Source organism: Dermacentor andersoni, chromosome 3, assembly GCF_023375885.2.
Source record: "Dermacentor andersoni chromosome 3, qqDerAnde1_hic_scaffold, whole genome shotgun sequence".
Classification (NCBI taxonomy): domain Eukaryota; kingdom Metazoa; phylum Arthropoda; class Arachnida; order Ixodida; family Ixodidae; genus Dermacentor; species Dermacentor andersoni.
Window position 1 is genome coordinate 208,715,318 of NC_092816.1, and position 15,507 is coordinate 208,730,824.

The window sequence follows — 15,507 nt, forward strand, 5'->3', positions numbered from 1 at the left end:
TTCACCACTCGTCCAGAGTCGTAGAGAAGAACTACAAGCCCGTGGTGAAATTGATCATCGTTGGAAACAGTTTTGCTAAGCAAGACATTAGGCTCAACGAAAACCGCCCAAAGAAGTCACCTAAACCACAGAGTCCGCCACCGCCAGATATACATGACGACTAAACGTTTGACTGAAAACTGGTCAAGTTGGCGTCTATTCATTATTTACAGCGCAACAGATAGACAACGGACAAGAACGAAGCGCTGTGTGTGTGCACTTCGTTCTTGTCTATTGTCTTTCTGATGCGCAGTAGTTAATAAACTCATGATGCTGACAAGTAAGGTCATCAACCTGACAAATATCATCAACCCGAGATGATCTAACAGCATAAAGTTTAATGTACATGGCGAGTAAATGCTGTCTGACAAGCAATAAGCCGAACATAGAGAAAAAGGAGAAGCAACGAATAATGCATGTTTCCTGATAGGAAATGCATCCATCTCTAACGGAGGAAATGCTGGCACAAGATTTTCGCAGCTTTTTTAAATCTACAGCTTCCATAATTTCTTTAGGCAGGTGATCAGCATATCTGCACAATATGTCATCTTCTTCTGCAATGCCCCCTCGGATTTCGAGACATTCGAGCATGCATGATTTATTTATTTTTATTTATACAGAAAGACCTCCAAGGCGCTCACGGCTGAGGGTATTACATAGGAGGGTATTACGTAGGGGGGGGGGGGGGGCGTACAGACAACTGAGAAAAAGCACCATATACTACAAATTGTTTTTAAAAAGTTTGCGCACATCATGCGAGATCAGACTATAAGTACCAAATGCTGTTAATTCCAACAAGCACAAAGAAAAGATACCAAACAATAACATGAACAAGGCAGTAGTAAAAATTATACCAATTATACATCTTCCAAACAGCATAAAATGAATTAAAACAACAAGATATACATTATAAGAAATACAAAGTAAACAGAAACTGTTCACACATGAGATAATATATGCACTATGTTAAGCAGTAGTTAAGGCAGACAACAGATTGCAAAACTTATCGGGATCGGTGGCAGTAGCAACACGTGGAGGCAGAGCATTCGAGTCCGTTATGGTGCGTGGTATGAAAGAACGTGCACAATTAAACGTACGACATGACAAGCGGATCGTCGCGTCGGTGAAATATGGAAGAAAGCAAACAAGAAAAGTCATTATGAAGTGTTCAGCGATGATACAGCATATAAAAAGTGATAAACGTGTAGCTTTTCGGCGGTGACATAGTTCTTGCAGGCCTGCGCGTTTCTTTAATGCTCTGATGCTAGTATGATGTGAGTAATTAGAGTAAATAGAACAAACTGTCCGGTTCTGCAATGATTCAATAATATTTGTAAATATGCTTGATGAAGGTCCGAAATAACCGAAGCATATTCAATTTTAGGTCCAATTAGTGTAGAGAAGGCCCGTAATCAGAGGTGAGAAGCAACATGTTTCAAGTTATTTTTAGGAGACCTAATGACCGATTACTGCATGCAAGAATAAGGTTAACATGATGGTTCCATGTTAGGTCTGAATGTACATGAAGACCCAGCTACTTATATGTAGTTACCAATTCGACTATAGCAATATTTAAGGTATAAGCAGTTTTGCTTCGAGACTGACTGTTAGTAAAGGACATAAATTTTGTTTTCGATAGCTTAAGTTGCATGAGCCAGGCACTGCACCATGCTATTTCTGAATCAAGATCAGATTCTAGGGCTAAGCGGTCATCATTAGAATGATGTTGGCGGTAAATTACACAGTCATCAGTGAAAAGCCTGATTGGGAAGAAATTGGGAAGATTTGGGACTTAGGTAAATCATTAATTAATATCAGAAAAAGAAAGCAAAGGGCCAAGCACGCTCCCTTGTGGGACGCAGGAGCGTTTTTGGCGTCTCATGACAAAGAAACCAGCATTCTGTGCAGATCGGCAGCTTATAGATATTATGAAAGGTGCACATCTAAAAACGTTGGGAAAATCATGTGGCAGCATGCCTTCTGTTACGCTTTCATATATTGAAGCGCTTCCTCTTGAGCTCTGTACGGACACACGTCAGTTCTTGCTTCTCGTTTTTGTGTAACTTTGATTTATTTCTTGTCAGCCAGTATTTACTCGGCACGTAGAAGAATGGTGTTCGTTCTTTTAAGCAAAGCCTTGTTTGCCTCTTCCTTCGACTTTCCCACTGCTGGTGCTGCTGACAATGTTTCAGGCAGTTCATTACTATAAGAATAACTTCCTTGTATGTGTTCAAACTTCTCTACATTTACAAAACTGCTGTAGCAACGAACAACAGCCTTATGCTAGCAATGTTTCAGCAAGTACGTCATTAACCTACATATGATGTACGGCACCCTACATCATGGACCCTACCGTTGAGTAGCAGCAAATACCACACACAATCTTTATCGTATCAGATGTCGAATTATTTAAATGTTCTCCAAGATAATCATCTTTCTGTTAGGTTGTTTTCTACACAAACTATCATGGAATTCATAAATACTTTCGCGCACTCGACCAAATAGCTCACCTTTGTAATTGACAATGCATTGCAAGGGACTTGAATGAATTATATTTATGGGCATTTTTGTCTACGCTGGCGTTAGAATTGTGTAATGGGAATTGCCACGAATGTGTGTATTTGTTTAATTGCGCTAATTGTGCAAAATCACAATTATGTAATAGATTGCGAATATTGAGAATGTTTTCACTGATATGAATCCTGTGGTTGTGTATTCTTTGCAAACTATCTCATTGCCTTTGTTTTTCACCCCACTGCTGCTCTATAAGACATAGCGGGTCCTCGAGCTGAATTTGGCAGCTTTTTCCCTTCCATCCTCTCTGATTCTGTACTTTGTATTGAGAGAAATAGCTCTATCTGTCTATTTTTTATTCTCGCTCACCTAATACTCGAACCTTGCAGCTTGCGAGGTAGATAAATGAATAAACAAATAAATCCATAAGCACATGCGATTCATTTCTCCGTAAGCACCTCTCATCATCCCTCCCTCACCAAACGTCCGTGTGTTGATTTCTTGAAGTGTGCATACACATTCACTGCCGTTTGCATTTTGGTATAGCACGTGAACATGTAGTGCATAAACATACATGAGATTAAGGTTGTGACCTATGCTGTGCATAAAGAAACTTTGAAACAGATGACACGTTGGATTGTTGAAAATAAGGACAGTTGGATATAGCGGAGTTACTTTACCAGTATTTAGCTGGCCACTTGACAAAAACTTCACTTCGCATAAATTACAATACGTGTACAGAATCTGGATTTTTTTGGGTTAATAATGTCATCGTTACTGCGTGGCCACATCTTGTAACTTTGGAAACAAAGTTCAATAAATTACTTTATTGCAACATATTTTTACAAATGCTTACATCACTGCGATTGCAACACCACAACTTGGTACAGACGCGCACACTCAAGGATTCCGACGAATGCTTAGGAGATAATCCACAATGTTAAAATGCTATGATGAATGCCTTTAGAATGCTATGATGCGACGTACAGGTTTCTGCACAAGTGACGGTAGCTGCTCAAAAAAAAAAGTTCATATGTCGGCTTTTGCGCCTTTAGAAATATTTATAGAGGGCTCCTATATATATACTCACAGCACATGCACCACGATGGACGAACCAGGCTAGCGCGGAGGTTCAATTTCACAACCCAATTTCTATTACACGTTCAGTAGTCACAAACAGATCATTAGCAGCTTCGTTCAGGAGAAGACGTGGGTTTTTGGGTAGGTGCTTGTTGTTGCGTTTCGTGCAAGAATGTGGTTAGGAGCTAGAACCACTTATGTGAATCACGAGAAAATACAGAGATCATTTTTCCAGAAGTTGACGTTGAGCACGGGTAGCGCGACGATATGGTTGGGCTGACACGACAACCTCACTGCAGCCGAATTGCGTACACTGCATATGGGGTGAGTGTAACTATATAAACTTGCTGATAGGTCATCTTGTAGGTTGTTGTAGCGCAGGCAGAACAACCCGGACATAGAAGGCCCACGATATAACAAACAACGCTAAATAACCACATGCGAACCGCTGTTGTCTACGTGCACCGTGAATCATCGCAGTAAACTTCAGAAGCCACCGTTGCGCCCTCAAAACGAACAGGCATGTGCCACAAAACCTGGCAGCAAGCAACCCTGGGCGTCGCAATGGTCGCATTGTTGAAATAGTATCTATGTGAAATGTGCCCTGTAAAAATCGCATTGCGACGCTTGCTACTGCCCGATTTTCGTCGTTCCAGTAGCAGAAACTGAGACACGCATTACGGAGTTTTGAATCGGCCCAGCAGCTGAGAAAATTTTGCTGCTAAACATGCAGCTCTCCGCAAGGTAAGGCAGCGAGATTTCCAATTTCTCGCTGCACCTTAAAAATAATTTTTCCGCTTTGAAACCCGGCAAAATATTGCTAAAATCTTACACAGGACCTAACCATGTCTGTATTTTTCAAAAATCATCAGGGCAAATGCAGCAGGTATATGATCCTCATCATCATCAGCCTATATTATGTCCACTGCAGCAGGAAGGCCTCTCTCTGCGATCTCCAATTACCCCTGTCCAGCGCCAATCGATTGCAACTAGCGCCTGCTAGTTTCCTAATTTCATCGCCTCACCTAGTCTTCTGTCGTCCTCGAATTCACTTCCTTTCTCTTGGCACCCATTCTGTATCCCTAATGGTCCACCGCTTATCTAACCTGCGCATTGCACGACCTACCCAGCTTCATTTTTTCTCCTAATGCCAGTTAGAATATCGGCTATACCCGTTTGCTCTCTGATCCAAACTGCCCTCTTTCCGTCTCTTAACGTTATACGTAGTATTCGTTCCATCGTTCTTTGCGCGGTTCTTAACTTGTTTTCGAGCTTCTTGGTCAGTCTCCTAGTTTCTGCGCCGTATGTTATCACCGGTAGAATGTACTAATTGTGCACCTTTCTTTTTAGTGATAATGGTAAGCTTCCAGTCAAGAGCTGACAATGTCTGCCGTATGCTCTCGCACAGTTTTGTTGTTCCGTAAATTTCCTATTCATGAACAGGTTCCCCTGTGAGGAATTGACCTAGGTAAAAGTACTAATTCACAGACTTTATAGACTGACTGGCGATCCTGAAGTCTTGTTCCCTTGCCCGCCTATTGATCATTATCTTTCTCTTCTACATAGTAATCTTCAACCCCACACTTACCCTGTCTCTGTTAAAGTCCTCAATCATTTGTTGTAACTCGCTTCCAATGTTTCTCAACAGGACAACGTCATCTGCAAACAGATGGTTGCTGAGATATTCGCTGTCCATCCTTACTCTTCAGGCTTCCCAGTTTAATACCTTGAATACTCCTTCCAAGCACGCAGTGAATAGCAATGGAGAGATAGGGTCTCCTTGTCTTAACCCTCTTTTTATAGGTATCTTCCTACTTTTCTGCAGACATTTTTCAAGATGTTTATGTAAGCGCTCTGTACTGCTTGATAACATAATGCCTCTACGACTGCTGGTATCTCTACTAGATCACATGCCTTTTCGTAATCTATGAAAGTCATATAGAGAAGCTGATTGCACTCTCGGGATATCTCGATTAAATGCTTAATCACATGGATGTGAGGCATTGTAGAGTATCCCTTTCTGAATCCAGCCTGCTCACTTGGTTGACTAAAGTCCAGTGTTGACCTTAATCTATTGGAAGTTATCTTGGTGAATATTTTATATAATGGTGGGAGTAAGCTAATGGGCCCATACTTTTTCAGCTCTTTAACGTCTTCCTTTTTGTCGTTTAGTATAATGTTTCTATTCTTCCAGTTCTCTGGGACCCTTGAAGTCCATAGACAGTACGCATAAAGGGCTGCTAGTTTTTCAAACATTGTGTCCTCTATCTTCGATTAAATCGCTGGTTATTCCATCTTCTCCTGCCGCTTTCCCCAGTTTCATGTCTTGTAAGGCCCTTCTAACGTCATCGTTGTTATAGGAGCAATCTCTGCAATCTGTGCATTACTGCTCCGAACGGAAGTATAGAGGCTCCTTTGGGTACTGTGTTGGTCAGTACAGAATCATTCCGCTGCTGTTACTATACCTTCGAGATTTTTACTGATATTTCCCTCCTTTCAGTACATACACCTTGGTTTGTCCTATGCCAAGTTTCCTTCTCACTGATTTTATGCTGTGTCCATTTTTTGGGGGGTTCGTGTCTTTCTCACGTTATAATTTCGAATATCGCTTATTTCCTTCTTGTTGATCACTATTGACAGTTCCACGAATTCTATCTTATCTCTTGAGTTGAACACTCATTTTTCGTCGTTTCTTTATTAGGTATTTTGTTACTGGGGGAGCGTGCCTAATAGTTGCCTTGGTGATTTACCTCCCACTTCAATTGCTGCCACTGAAGCGAGCCTCGTTGCGGTTTCCTTCACAACCTCTATGTCCGCTTAATTTCTGTGTTGTAAGGCTGCATATTTGTTTGCAAGTAGCAGCCTGAATTTGACTGCTTTTTTACCCTTAATGCATCTGGGTTGGCCTGTTTCTTCTTGACCAATTTTATTCTTTCTCTCTTCAAATTGTGGTGAATCCTAGCCCTCACTAACCTATGGTCACTACACTTTACCCTATCTAACACTTCTACATCATGCGCAATGTTGGAATCCACAAAAAAGTATGAAATTAATTTCATTTATTGTTTCACCATTAGGGCTTTTCCAGGTACAGTTTCTGTTGCTACGCTTCTTGAAGAAGGTGCTCATTATTCGCAGCTTATTCCTTTCCGTATTATCTACTAGCATCTCTCCTCTAGCGTTCTTAGAATCGACGCCGCAGTTGCCACTTGCTTGTTCACCAGCTTCATTTTCCCCCACTTTTGCATCGGAGTCACCCATTACTAAAGTCTACTGAGCTTGCACTTTTCAGATCTATCATTCAGCATCTTCATAAAATTGATGTATTATCACCATCATGACTGCAGGTTGGAGCGTAGGCTTCTGCTGCCTTTATTCTATACCTTTATTCAGTTTTATTATGACTACTGCTAACCTTTCATTTATGCTGTGGAATTCGTCATTGTTACCCGCGATGCCCATCTGGATTAGGAATGGATCTCCTTACTGCTTCTTATCTTGAAGTCCTCTATTGCAGAAGTCCTGGCCATTTGTCGGCGCTGTATAAGCCTGACCAGTTCTTTTAATCTCACTAAGGCTAATGATATCGCAAACAATGCCTGATAGCTCCTCAAAGCTTCCTGCTAAGCTAGCTTCACTCGACAAAGTTCGGGTGGTAAATGTTGCCAGGATCTGTTGGCATTGGCAGCCTGTCTGGATTCGGAGATATTTAATTAAATGTGTTGATGAGAAAATTGTAAAGTGACATGAAAAACTCCCTATAGGGCTTTCTGTTTGCTCAATACGTGCGACATACAAGTGTTTTTACATACAACAAGCCCGTGCGACATACAAGCCCGCGAAACCACGCTAAGTGCCTCAACTTGCATGTCGCGTGCTTGTTTCGCGTGCATTTTCACGCTCCTTTCACGCTCGGAAAACACTTATGTAGCACGTATTCAACCACAGAAAAATGAATCTTGAGTTTTTCATGTCGCTCTACAATTTTCTCATTGACACTTTTCATTATCATAATATTTGAGAAGTTGATTAAATAATTAAGACTAATTATCTAATCAGGCGAATTGAACAAGATATTTGGTGTATCTTCAACTGACGGCAAAGAACATCACCCTTCTCCTGTGCAGCTACGTGGCATTTGCATATTTTTAAACTCTAGCGAAAGTTAGCTGGGACACCTTGCATAAGTAGGAGCGACGCACACCTGCTTCAGCAATAGCGGTAATGAAAACAGCTGTGCGCGTCAATGAGCTGCAAGGTGAGCGCAGACCGCGATTTCAATAAAGTGTTTCTCACATAAAGAAAGAGAACCGATCCAAATGTCCACACAACTAGTGGTTTATTGAGCAGGAACTTGTGATGAACAAGGTTCAATTAAATCAGGATACCGTTGCTACATAATTCCTGACTATGTAAGGCAAATCGTGTTTAGTTGAAGGGGCAGGTAGCTGATAAATGTGGCAACAGAGGACGTCGGTTCTCGGTGCTTTTAGAATCCGACAATAGACAACAGTTTGGAATTCTAGATATGGTGCATGAAAAATACGTACTGGTCATGTTATGTGTCATAAGAAAGCGCGCTTCCCCGTATGTAGGGAGGTGACGCTATAGCGTTCACCTTGAGCGCGCCCATTTCTATAGCAACGTACATGGTTGCGACGGCACTACCTTTTGGCACGTTCCGTTCTAGTGTCTGCGTTTCCTTCGTTGACTACGTGCGAGAGCTCGAACTTCGCTGGCGTTTTGTCTACACTTGCAAGCCGACGTCGTGTACAGTGCATCTCTTCCCCGTGTTTTCTAAGCCATCAGTTAAAATATAGAATTTTTGTTCTGTTTGTTGTCTGTTGCACAAGCTAGCAAAATACTATCGTCACCCAAAAGTCACTGCTAGAAACAGCAAGTCATGTGGCTCTTGCACAGTGAAACACGGCTGTGGTTTTATGGGGCTGTGCTTCCCATTTTATTACCTGCTTCTTAACCACGATAATTATTGTTTCTCACTGTCCATTTATTTGATCGAAGCGCCTTGGCATTGGCTCTCGATTACTGAAAAATATTGGCCATTCTTCAGAAATGAAACAATAGTAGGCAGGAAACAATAGGTCATGCCTCCAAGTACGTGCTTTTATTGCATTTCGACTGACGAATTTTTATTCCAAAGTATGAACAACGCTACACGACAAAGGCACACAAAAGGAAGTGGATACAGTGTGAGGGCGAGATACACCTACAGGTGGCAGCACCTTCATCACCTTAGTACGAATAGGCGGCGGCCGGCACGCATTATTTTATACACATCTCTTCACCATAGGCGATTCGGGCTAACTCACTTGCGAGGCAAACTTATTGTTCTGTAGTGGAATCAGAAAACGAAAGAGCTCGCGCATAGCCAAGGCTGGCTGCATCATGACTACGCGAAAGTAACGCAATTATATGCTTTAACAGACAATTTTAGTTGCGCTTTCCCAGGAGCTCTGCTTACGCAGGAAACCAGTGGAGGCGACAGTGCGCATGCGCAACGCACAGGAGCATGGACGGTCGCTCGCGTGCGTCCGCAGCTTTTCAAAAGCTGCGTAAAGTCCGCTGCCGGCCCTGCGGGTTTCGTCGGGAGTTCTCGTGTGTTTTCGTGTGTCCACGAGAGCGCATTTTTTGTTATGGATCTAGCCGAAGATATGGCTCCTGCTTATGGTTTGACCTCGTAGTGGCTAATATTCGCTACAGAATTTCAGGAGCTGGCATATGGCGGCGCTTAGGAGCGCACTGCCAGCTCCTGCGCGTGCAAGTAAGCAATCTCAACTTTTTGCGTCCGGCCAACTATTGCGGTTTCGCGCGCACGCACGTCGCTGCGTACGCACAACTTCGCGCTCTGCGAACGTGAGTGGTTGCGGACGTCCAACTGAAGTTGTCTATTGCCACGTGCGGGAGCCATTCGGTTGCTGCTTAGCGCTCGCCATACGCCATCTACCGAAACTGCAGTAGCCAAATCACGCGCCTTCTGTTCGAAAGAATTTGCTCTTGTGGGCACGCAAAAGGAGGTCAAGACGTCACGCAGATCCCCCATTGTCTGCAACGGCCACTACGTATTGCCGCGCGCAGAACGCGAGGCGTGCTCTTGTGCACAGCGCGTGCGCAGTGCTGCTTCCTAGGGTCCCCTGCACAAGCAGAGCTGTTGAGCGCGCCCAGATGAAATTGCCTATTGTTAAAGAATTGGGCGGCCGCACGCTCGCGTGCAGTTGCATACCAGCCCAGCCACGATGACTTTGCCACTGATTCTTGACAGGATATACGAACGACCATCTCGGTAATCCATACCGAATGGAACCGCGCACGACAGACTGGACGTGGACGGACGGGGCTGCGCTTGGTCTTGTGCAGTCAGTCATCGGCATGTTCTATTCAGTGCCTTTTCTATGTTTCCAGTTATCAGACGTACTTTGTAGTTGTTAGTTATTCCAGTCAGCGAAATAAGCTATTTGCTGCAAAGCGCTTCAACTATTTCGATCAAGTTAATCGATCAAGTTATTTGACAGTCCTTCTACGCGTTGTTAAGTATTTCTGTTGGAAGTATTCTACTAGAAGATCATGCACCATCTTTAATAACGAGTGAAATTTAACAAATTATCAGATTTGACAATTTTTGGCAGACTGGGGATTGTAGCAAAATAAAATTTTTACTCGGGGTATCGTCCAAACTCATCTCCACTGTTCCTAGCACTTGCCCCTCCCGCCCCTTAAAAAAAGAAAAGAATTTCTGTGCTTTGGTCATCTCGGCAAGGCAAATGTTATAGGGCAGCAGCGGGAAAAACACAGAAGCGTTTTTCGGGTTGTCAATTTTCCGATCCGCCGTATAGGCTGTTTTGACGATGTCCCAAAGTATGGTAGATCCTCATGACTGCGTGCTATGTTGATAATTGTGCTCGTACATTACCAAGTGTTACTTTATTTTCCCCATCGTAGGTTGCTATTCTGCATCAACCTTTCTTCAGTTTATGTACAAACTATTACGAAGAATCCTTCCCATCGTGTGGGGTTTTCACTCGTATATGAGGACGCATTCGATTACAGACGGACTTTCAAGCACACTTGGAATAAAGCTTTCTAATCTCTTCCATTTTCAACACCGCCTGTCCAAGTGCCCTTACTCATACACAACAATATTGTACAACAGTCCACATTACAGCGTTGTACAGTATGTGAAGGAAGCACGTGGAGGCTCCATCAGCAGTTGAGCGCGCACTTTGCATATAAGAGGTCATCGAACGCTATAATTAAGTTTGAAGAGGTACCTGCATGCTCTCTGATCTGGCGACCAATGATTTGCGAGCCCGGAGAATGCAGCAAAAAAAAAAACCAGGGGCCTGCTGCAATGAGTAAAAAGAAATGCTCCCTGCACATGAGAAACCTACCTGTATTCACATTTAGGAAGCTACTTCTCTCCCGCGTAGCCTCGCCATCACAATTACTAGTAGTGACGCAGAGAAGTAAAGAAAAAAAAAGTTTATGCTAATATTTTCCGTAGTCTGACTTACAATAGTTGGTAATTAGAATCCGGGTGCACAGTTTGTATATTCAGTTTTCTTTAATCTGAGTAATTAAGCTAAAAATTTCAAAATATTATTTTCCTTCAGGTTCCTTGAAGTGCTTCTTTAATGTAAACACAGTTTTTTTTTTTATCGAGCAATTATGACTACTCCATATTCATTGAAAGCACTTGTAATCAGGTTATGATTTTCTGTATAACAGTATGCGTCTCGACTAGTAGGTCCTGAAATAAAATGTTAAAACCTAAAAGCACCGACAATGAGTAGGTTTATCGCGGTAACGAAGGCATTCAGCAACCTGAGCAATAGCTGGAAAACAAGCGCAATGAACCGGACGTGAGAAAGACTGTCCAACTTGTCCATGCACAGTTCGTGGCGCTGATTTGCTGCTGAATTTGAGAATCAACCATATCATATACGTACGCTTCTGCAAAAATGCATGTGAAGTTAGGGAATGTAGACATGCCACGGTCTAGCATGAGGTCTTAAATTTGCCAATCACCTCAGATGTACTTACACAGATCACCGTCTTCTGAAATTGGCTCGTGCTTGACGTCCTCCCTTGGCCGCTTGGAGCTGCCTGCCTCGCCTGTGGCGGCTCTCTTGAAAACTGAAAATATTTAATTACCCTAGTAAAATATACCTTCTGGACTAATCATCCACCGACTAAATTACGTGATTGGGCTTAGTGCATCTGGCTATTGCTTTCAACTTCATTTGTTCGTTCTATGTTCAAGTGGGTTTACTAATATAGTGTAGTATTCCCGGGAGTTAGTCAAACATGGCTTAATTAATTGAGTCTCTAAATTGTCAATAATCCCAAGATACTTCGTGTCAATGCAGCTGCTGCAAAACCTTGCTGCGTTGGCGAAGGGGATGTATGAAGTAATACAGAACAAGAAAATTTTCATCTCACAATCCTGTTTCCTTTTGAACAAAGTTTCGATGCGTAAGGCTGCGCTGCCTTATATTTGTCATTTCTAGCTATACGGTGGTTCAACGGATCTACTGGTACATGAAGAAGTATGGAATCATAAAAAAATAAAGAAACTGCGCTGTCTACAGCCTGTATGCACTCAGGTAAACATGTTACATGTCGAGAAAAAAGTACAGAAGCCCGAGTTCGCTCCCAGCAGAAAACGGGAATGCCTAAACTGTATACTACGTAAAGCCGAACAAACAAATAAAAATGACGTGTTCTGTGCAGGAATATGTGCCGTCTCAACGACTCATACTCGAATTTAAGGGAAGTGTAAGAATGTCTCGTGGTAGTGTACTATAGAACTCTGAACGCCTACAGCCATCGTATATAAATTTATATTCCTGTTAACTTTACTTATGGGGGTTTTTCCATTGTGCTTTGCATTCACTAACTTTTTTTAAAGTCATAGAAAATGGCTGGTTGTGTTTAGCTAAGTGTCACTTATGCATTCGCTCTGTTGCCGTACAACTATTTAGCCAAAGTAACACGGACGCTCATATGATACTTCAACACAAATGCATAATAAAGGGGACGTTATCTTTCTTACGTACCTGTTCATTTATTTGTCACCAACTAAGAAATGACCTGATATACCGTGGCGCTCAAATCCGTTTCTAGCAAATGATATGTGTGCGGCTGGCAACTTCACAGAGAGCAAGAACTGGACGAAGCTTTGTTTAGGCTTGAGGTTTAATGGGCGGCACAGGGCCAGGCCACATTTGAAATCGCGTAGTGGTGCTCAGCCTGCAGCCCAAGCCACTTTTGGGCTCGATCCAGGCGAGTGAAATATTCCTCTGCAGTGTTCTAGGCGCAGCTCTTTTATTGCGATCTCCGCGCCCGAGACCCTGTAGTATCGTCATCATCGTCACCACTACTAGCGACATCATCATCATTACCAATCTTATTACACATTTATTATTGTTGCTGCACAGGCCATTACCAGAGGTTATTTTGCGCTCTCTGCATTTCAAGCGGAGTCTCAGAGTTACAACTGCTGATGCCAACTATTTGCGCGTTGCAGGCCAAATGAGAAAGACCCGGCAGCGTCATGCATGTGCCATCTCCATTAGCGTGAGACGCGGTAAGCCTAATTAAGAGCTCTAGGGCTTTCCTTCCCGTCTTCAGGTATTTTCTATGCGTACATTGTTGCAATACTTTCCAGACAAGATCGTCACCGCAGCATCTATGTAGTGCACTTGTTTGCAATGCCAAAATCTGGTGTGCGGCTACATCCTAGGGAGAATACTAAAGATGCCGTGCCTATAGCAGTGCTGCGAGTACAGTCCTCACTTGACGCACCGGGTGTTTCATCGAACAATTTCAAAATTTTTAAAGGTCGCCCGTGGCAAATAGCACAATTCTATTTGATGAGCTCGCCTACTCAATATGGCGGACACTACTTGCACAAAATACTCAAATGCTTAATCGACAAAGTTAAATACTTCCCAAATTAAGATTTTCACTAATTACCTATGGCCCGTATTGAAATTTACAAACTTTATCCGTGGAGTTCGCAAGGTGGATGCATTTGAACGAATTCTCAAGATGACACCAGTTTCGAGATATTCATTCCCGTGTTTAAGGAGCAATGTACTGGCATTCCAGTTACTCAGCAAACGTCGGTTCATGCATTTAAGCGCGAAAGTAACTGGAACGCCAATGCAGTTCTCCGCAGAGTTCGGTAATTAATTTTTCGAAACTGGCGTCATCCTGAGAATTCGTTCGAAGTGCATCCGCCTTGCGAACTCCACGGCTAGAATTTGTAAATTGCAATATGGGCTATAAGGTAATTAGAAACCTAATTCCTGATCTTTTGTTAGTTCGTCGACAATCTATTGTCATTTTGGTGCAATTAGTGGGCGCCGTTTCGAGTAGACCACCTTATGAACTAGTATAGGGCTATCTGCCACAGACGACCTTTAAAAATTTTGAAAGTGTTCGCTGAAACACCCTGTATATATGACTAACATTTCGTAAGCACTGTCATTTTATGCCATTATTATGCACCTAACGCACGCGCGAACGAATATTATTATTTTGCTCTGGAGCGCTCTACCGCCTGGCGACTGCAGAGGAGTCACTGCCCACTTTTGTGGTATATTTTCTTGGCTGATCTCTATAACGATATTGCCCCCTCCCTCTCCTTAACGAAAATTCTTAGAAAAATTATTCTGCTGTTTCTCTATTGAGGTTTCTTGCCCTCACTAGACTTACCCTTTCATATGTGATATATAATTTTTTAGAAATGTTAAATGCTCTTAGCGGAAGCAGAGCTGTGTGGCCGAGCAATTTCTAATAAAAGATTTGTTAAAAGTACTCAGGGGAAAGCTTGCGTGCTATGCAAGAATTAAATATGCCGTGCACTACGTAGTCGCTAGATGTTCGCCTGTAAGGGTTAAGCAGAAATTTCCTCAGTAGAACTTTATTCGCTCATGGTGGTAGAATGAAGAAATTGTCGGATAATTGTCTATGAACTCTACGATTGCGTACAATCCGCGTATTATACGGCGTACAAGTTATTCAGTAAAAAGAGGCTGCAAGTGAATTATTTACACTGGTCAGCGATGAAAGCACAATGATGTTTACAAATGGGTATCACAAGACTAACGTGCTTCTCGCGGTATCAGTCCGAAAACATCAAGCGAATCGCTGCGCTATTTCAATCGTTCTGGTTCACGAAATCATTTCTTATTTCCCGAGGAACAGTGCTACGTGGAACCCCACCTTTGTTTTCTGAGGCGTATATTGTAAATAATATTACGAATAGTAGTGTCTTGAAGGTAGCCACGTTATCACAATTGGTAAAACTGTATCCACCAAACGTGCAATAAACCATACGGTGGGATAAGTGCGCTCAATGCGCCGAGCTAACTCACCGAGCTTTTTTGGCGCTTCGCACTCTTCTGTGGCAGCAGCGTAAGGAACATTCGTGCTTTCCCCTGCCTCACCGCTCTGGTATTCGACGACGTTCTCCCGCAGCTTGTCGAAATCTTTTTTGGTGGTCATTCCTAACCACGAAAGCTACGACAAGCTTGACTATATCTATCAGTATACCAAGCGTGTTGCACACCGAGCAGGCATCTTCTTCCTCGCCTACCAGTACTTGCAGGTGTAGATTGCCTATCTGGTATTTCTTTAGTTCTTTTTAGTTACTTTGAATGTACCGCCTGCTTGTTTGCCACTTCTTCCTTGTCGTATGTGTCATAGTATGCCAATCGGCGTCATTATCCAGGCGCTGTGATCGCCTCAGTGAGGCTGTTGGCGTTGGCACGATAGAAGTGTACTCGCAATTGTGGTCCTTTGGTTGGGAACGTAAGCATAGAAAGTTTAGAAAGATTTATTTTAATAATG

General features: G+C 42.7%; 1 protein-coding gene across 2 annotated transcripts in view; it reads right to left on the reverse strand.

Annotated features, from left to right (window-relative positions):
* Positions 1–15,215, reverse strand: part of LOC129384496 (histone-lysine N-methyltransferase PRDM7-like) — a 100,290-nt gene extending 85,075 nt beyond the window's left edge. For both annotated transcript variants that reach the window (XM_072287025.1, XM_072287026.1), the window contains exons 1-2: positions 15,033–15,215; positions 11,692–11,784 (exon numbers count right to left, since the gene is read on the reverse strand). In XM_072287025.1, the coding sequence (XP_072143126.1) occupies positions 11,692–11,784; positions 15,033–15,162 (223 nt within the window). In that variant the 5' untranslated portion in view covers positions 15,163–15,215. The remainder of the gene's footprint in view (positions 1–11,691; positions 11,785–15,032) is intronic.
* Positions 15,216–15,507: the final 292 nt, after the last annotated feature.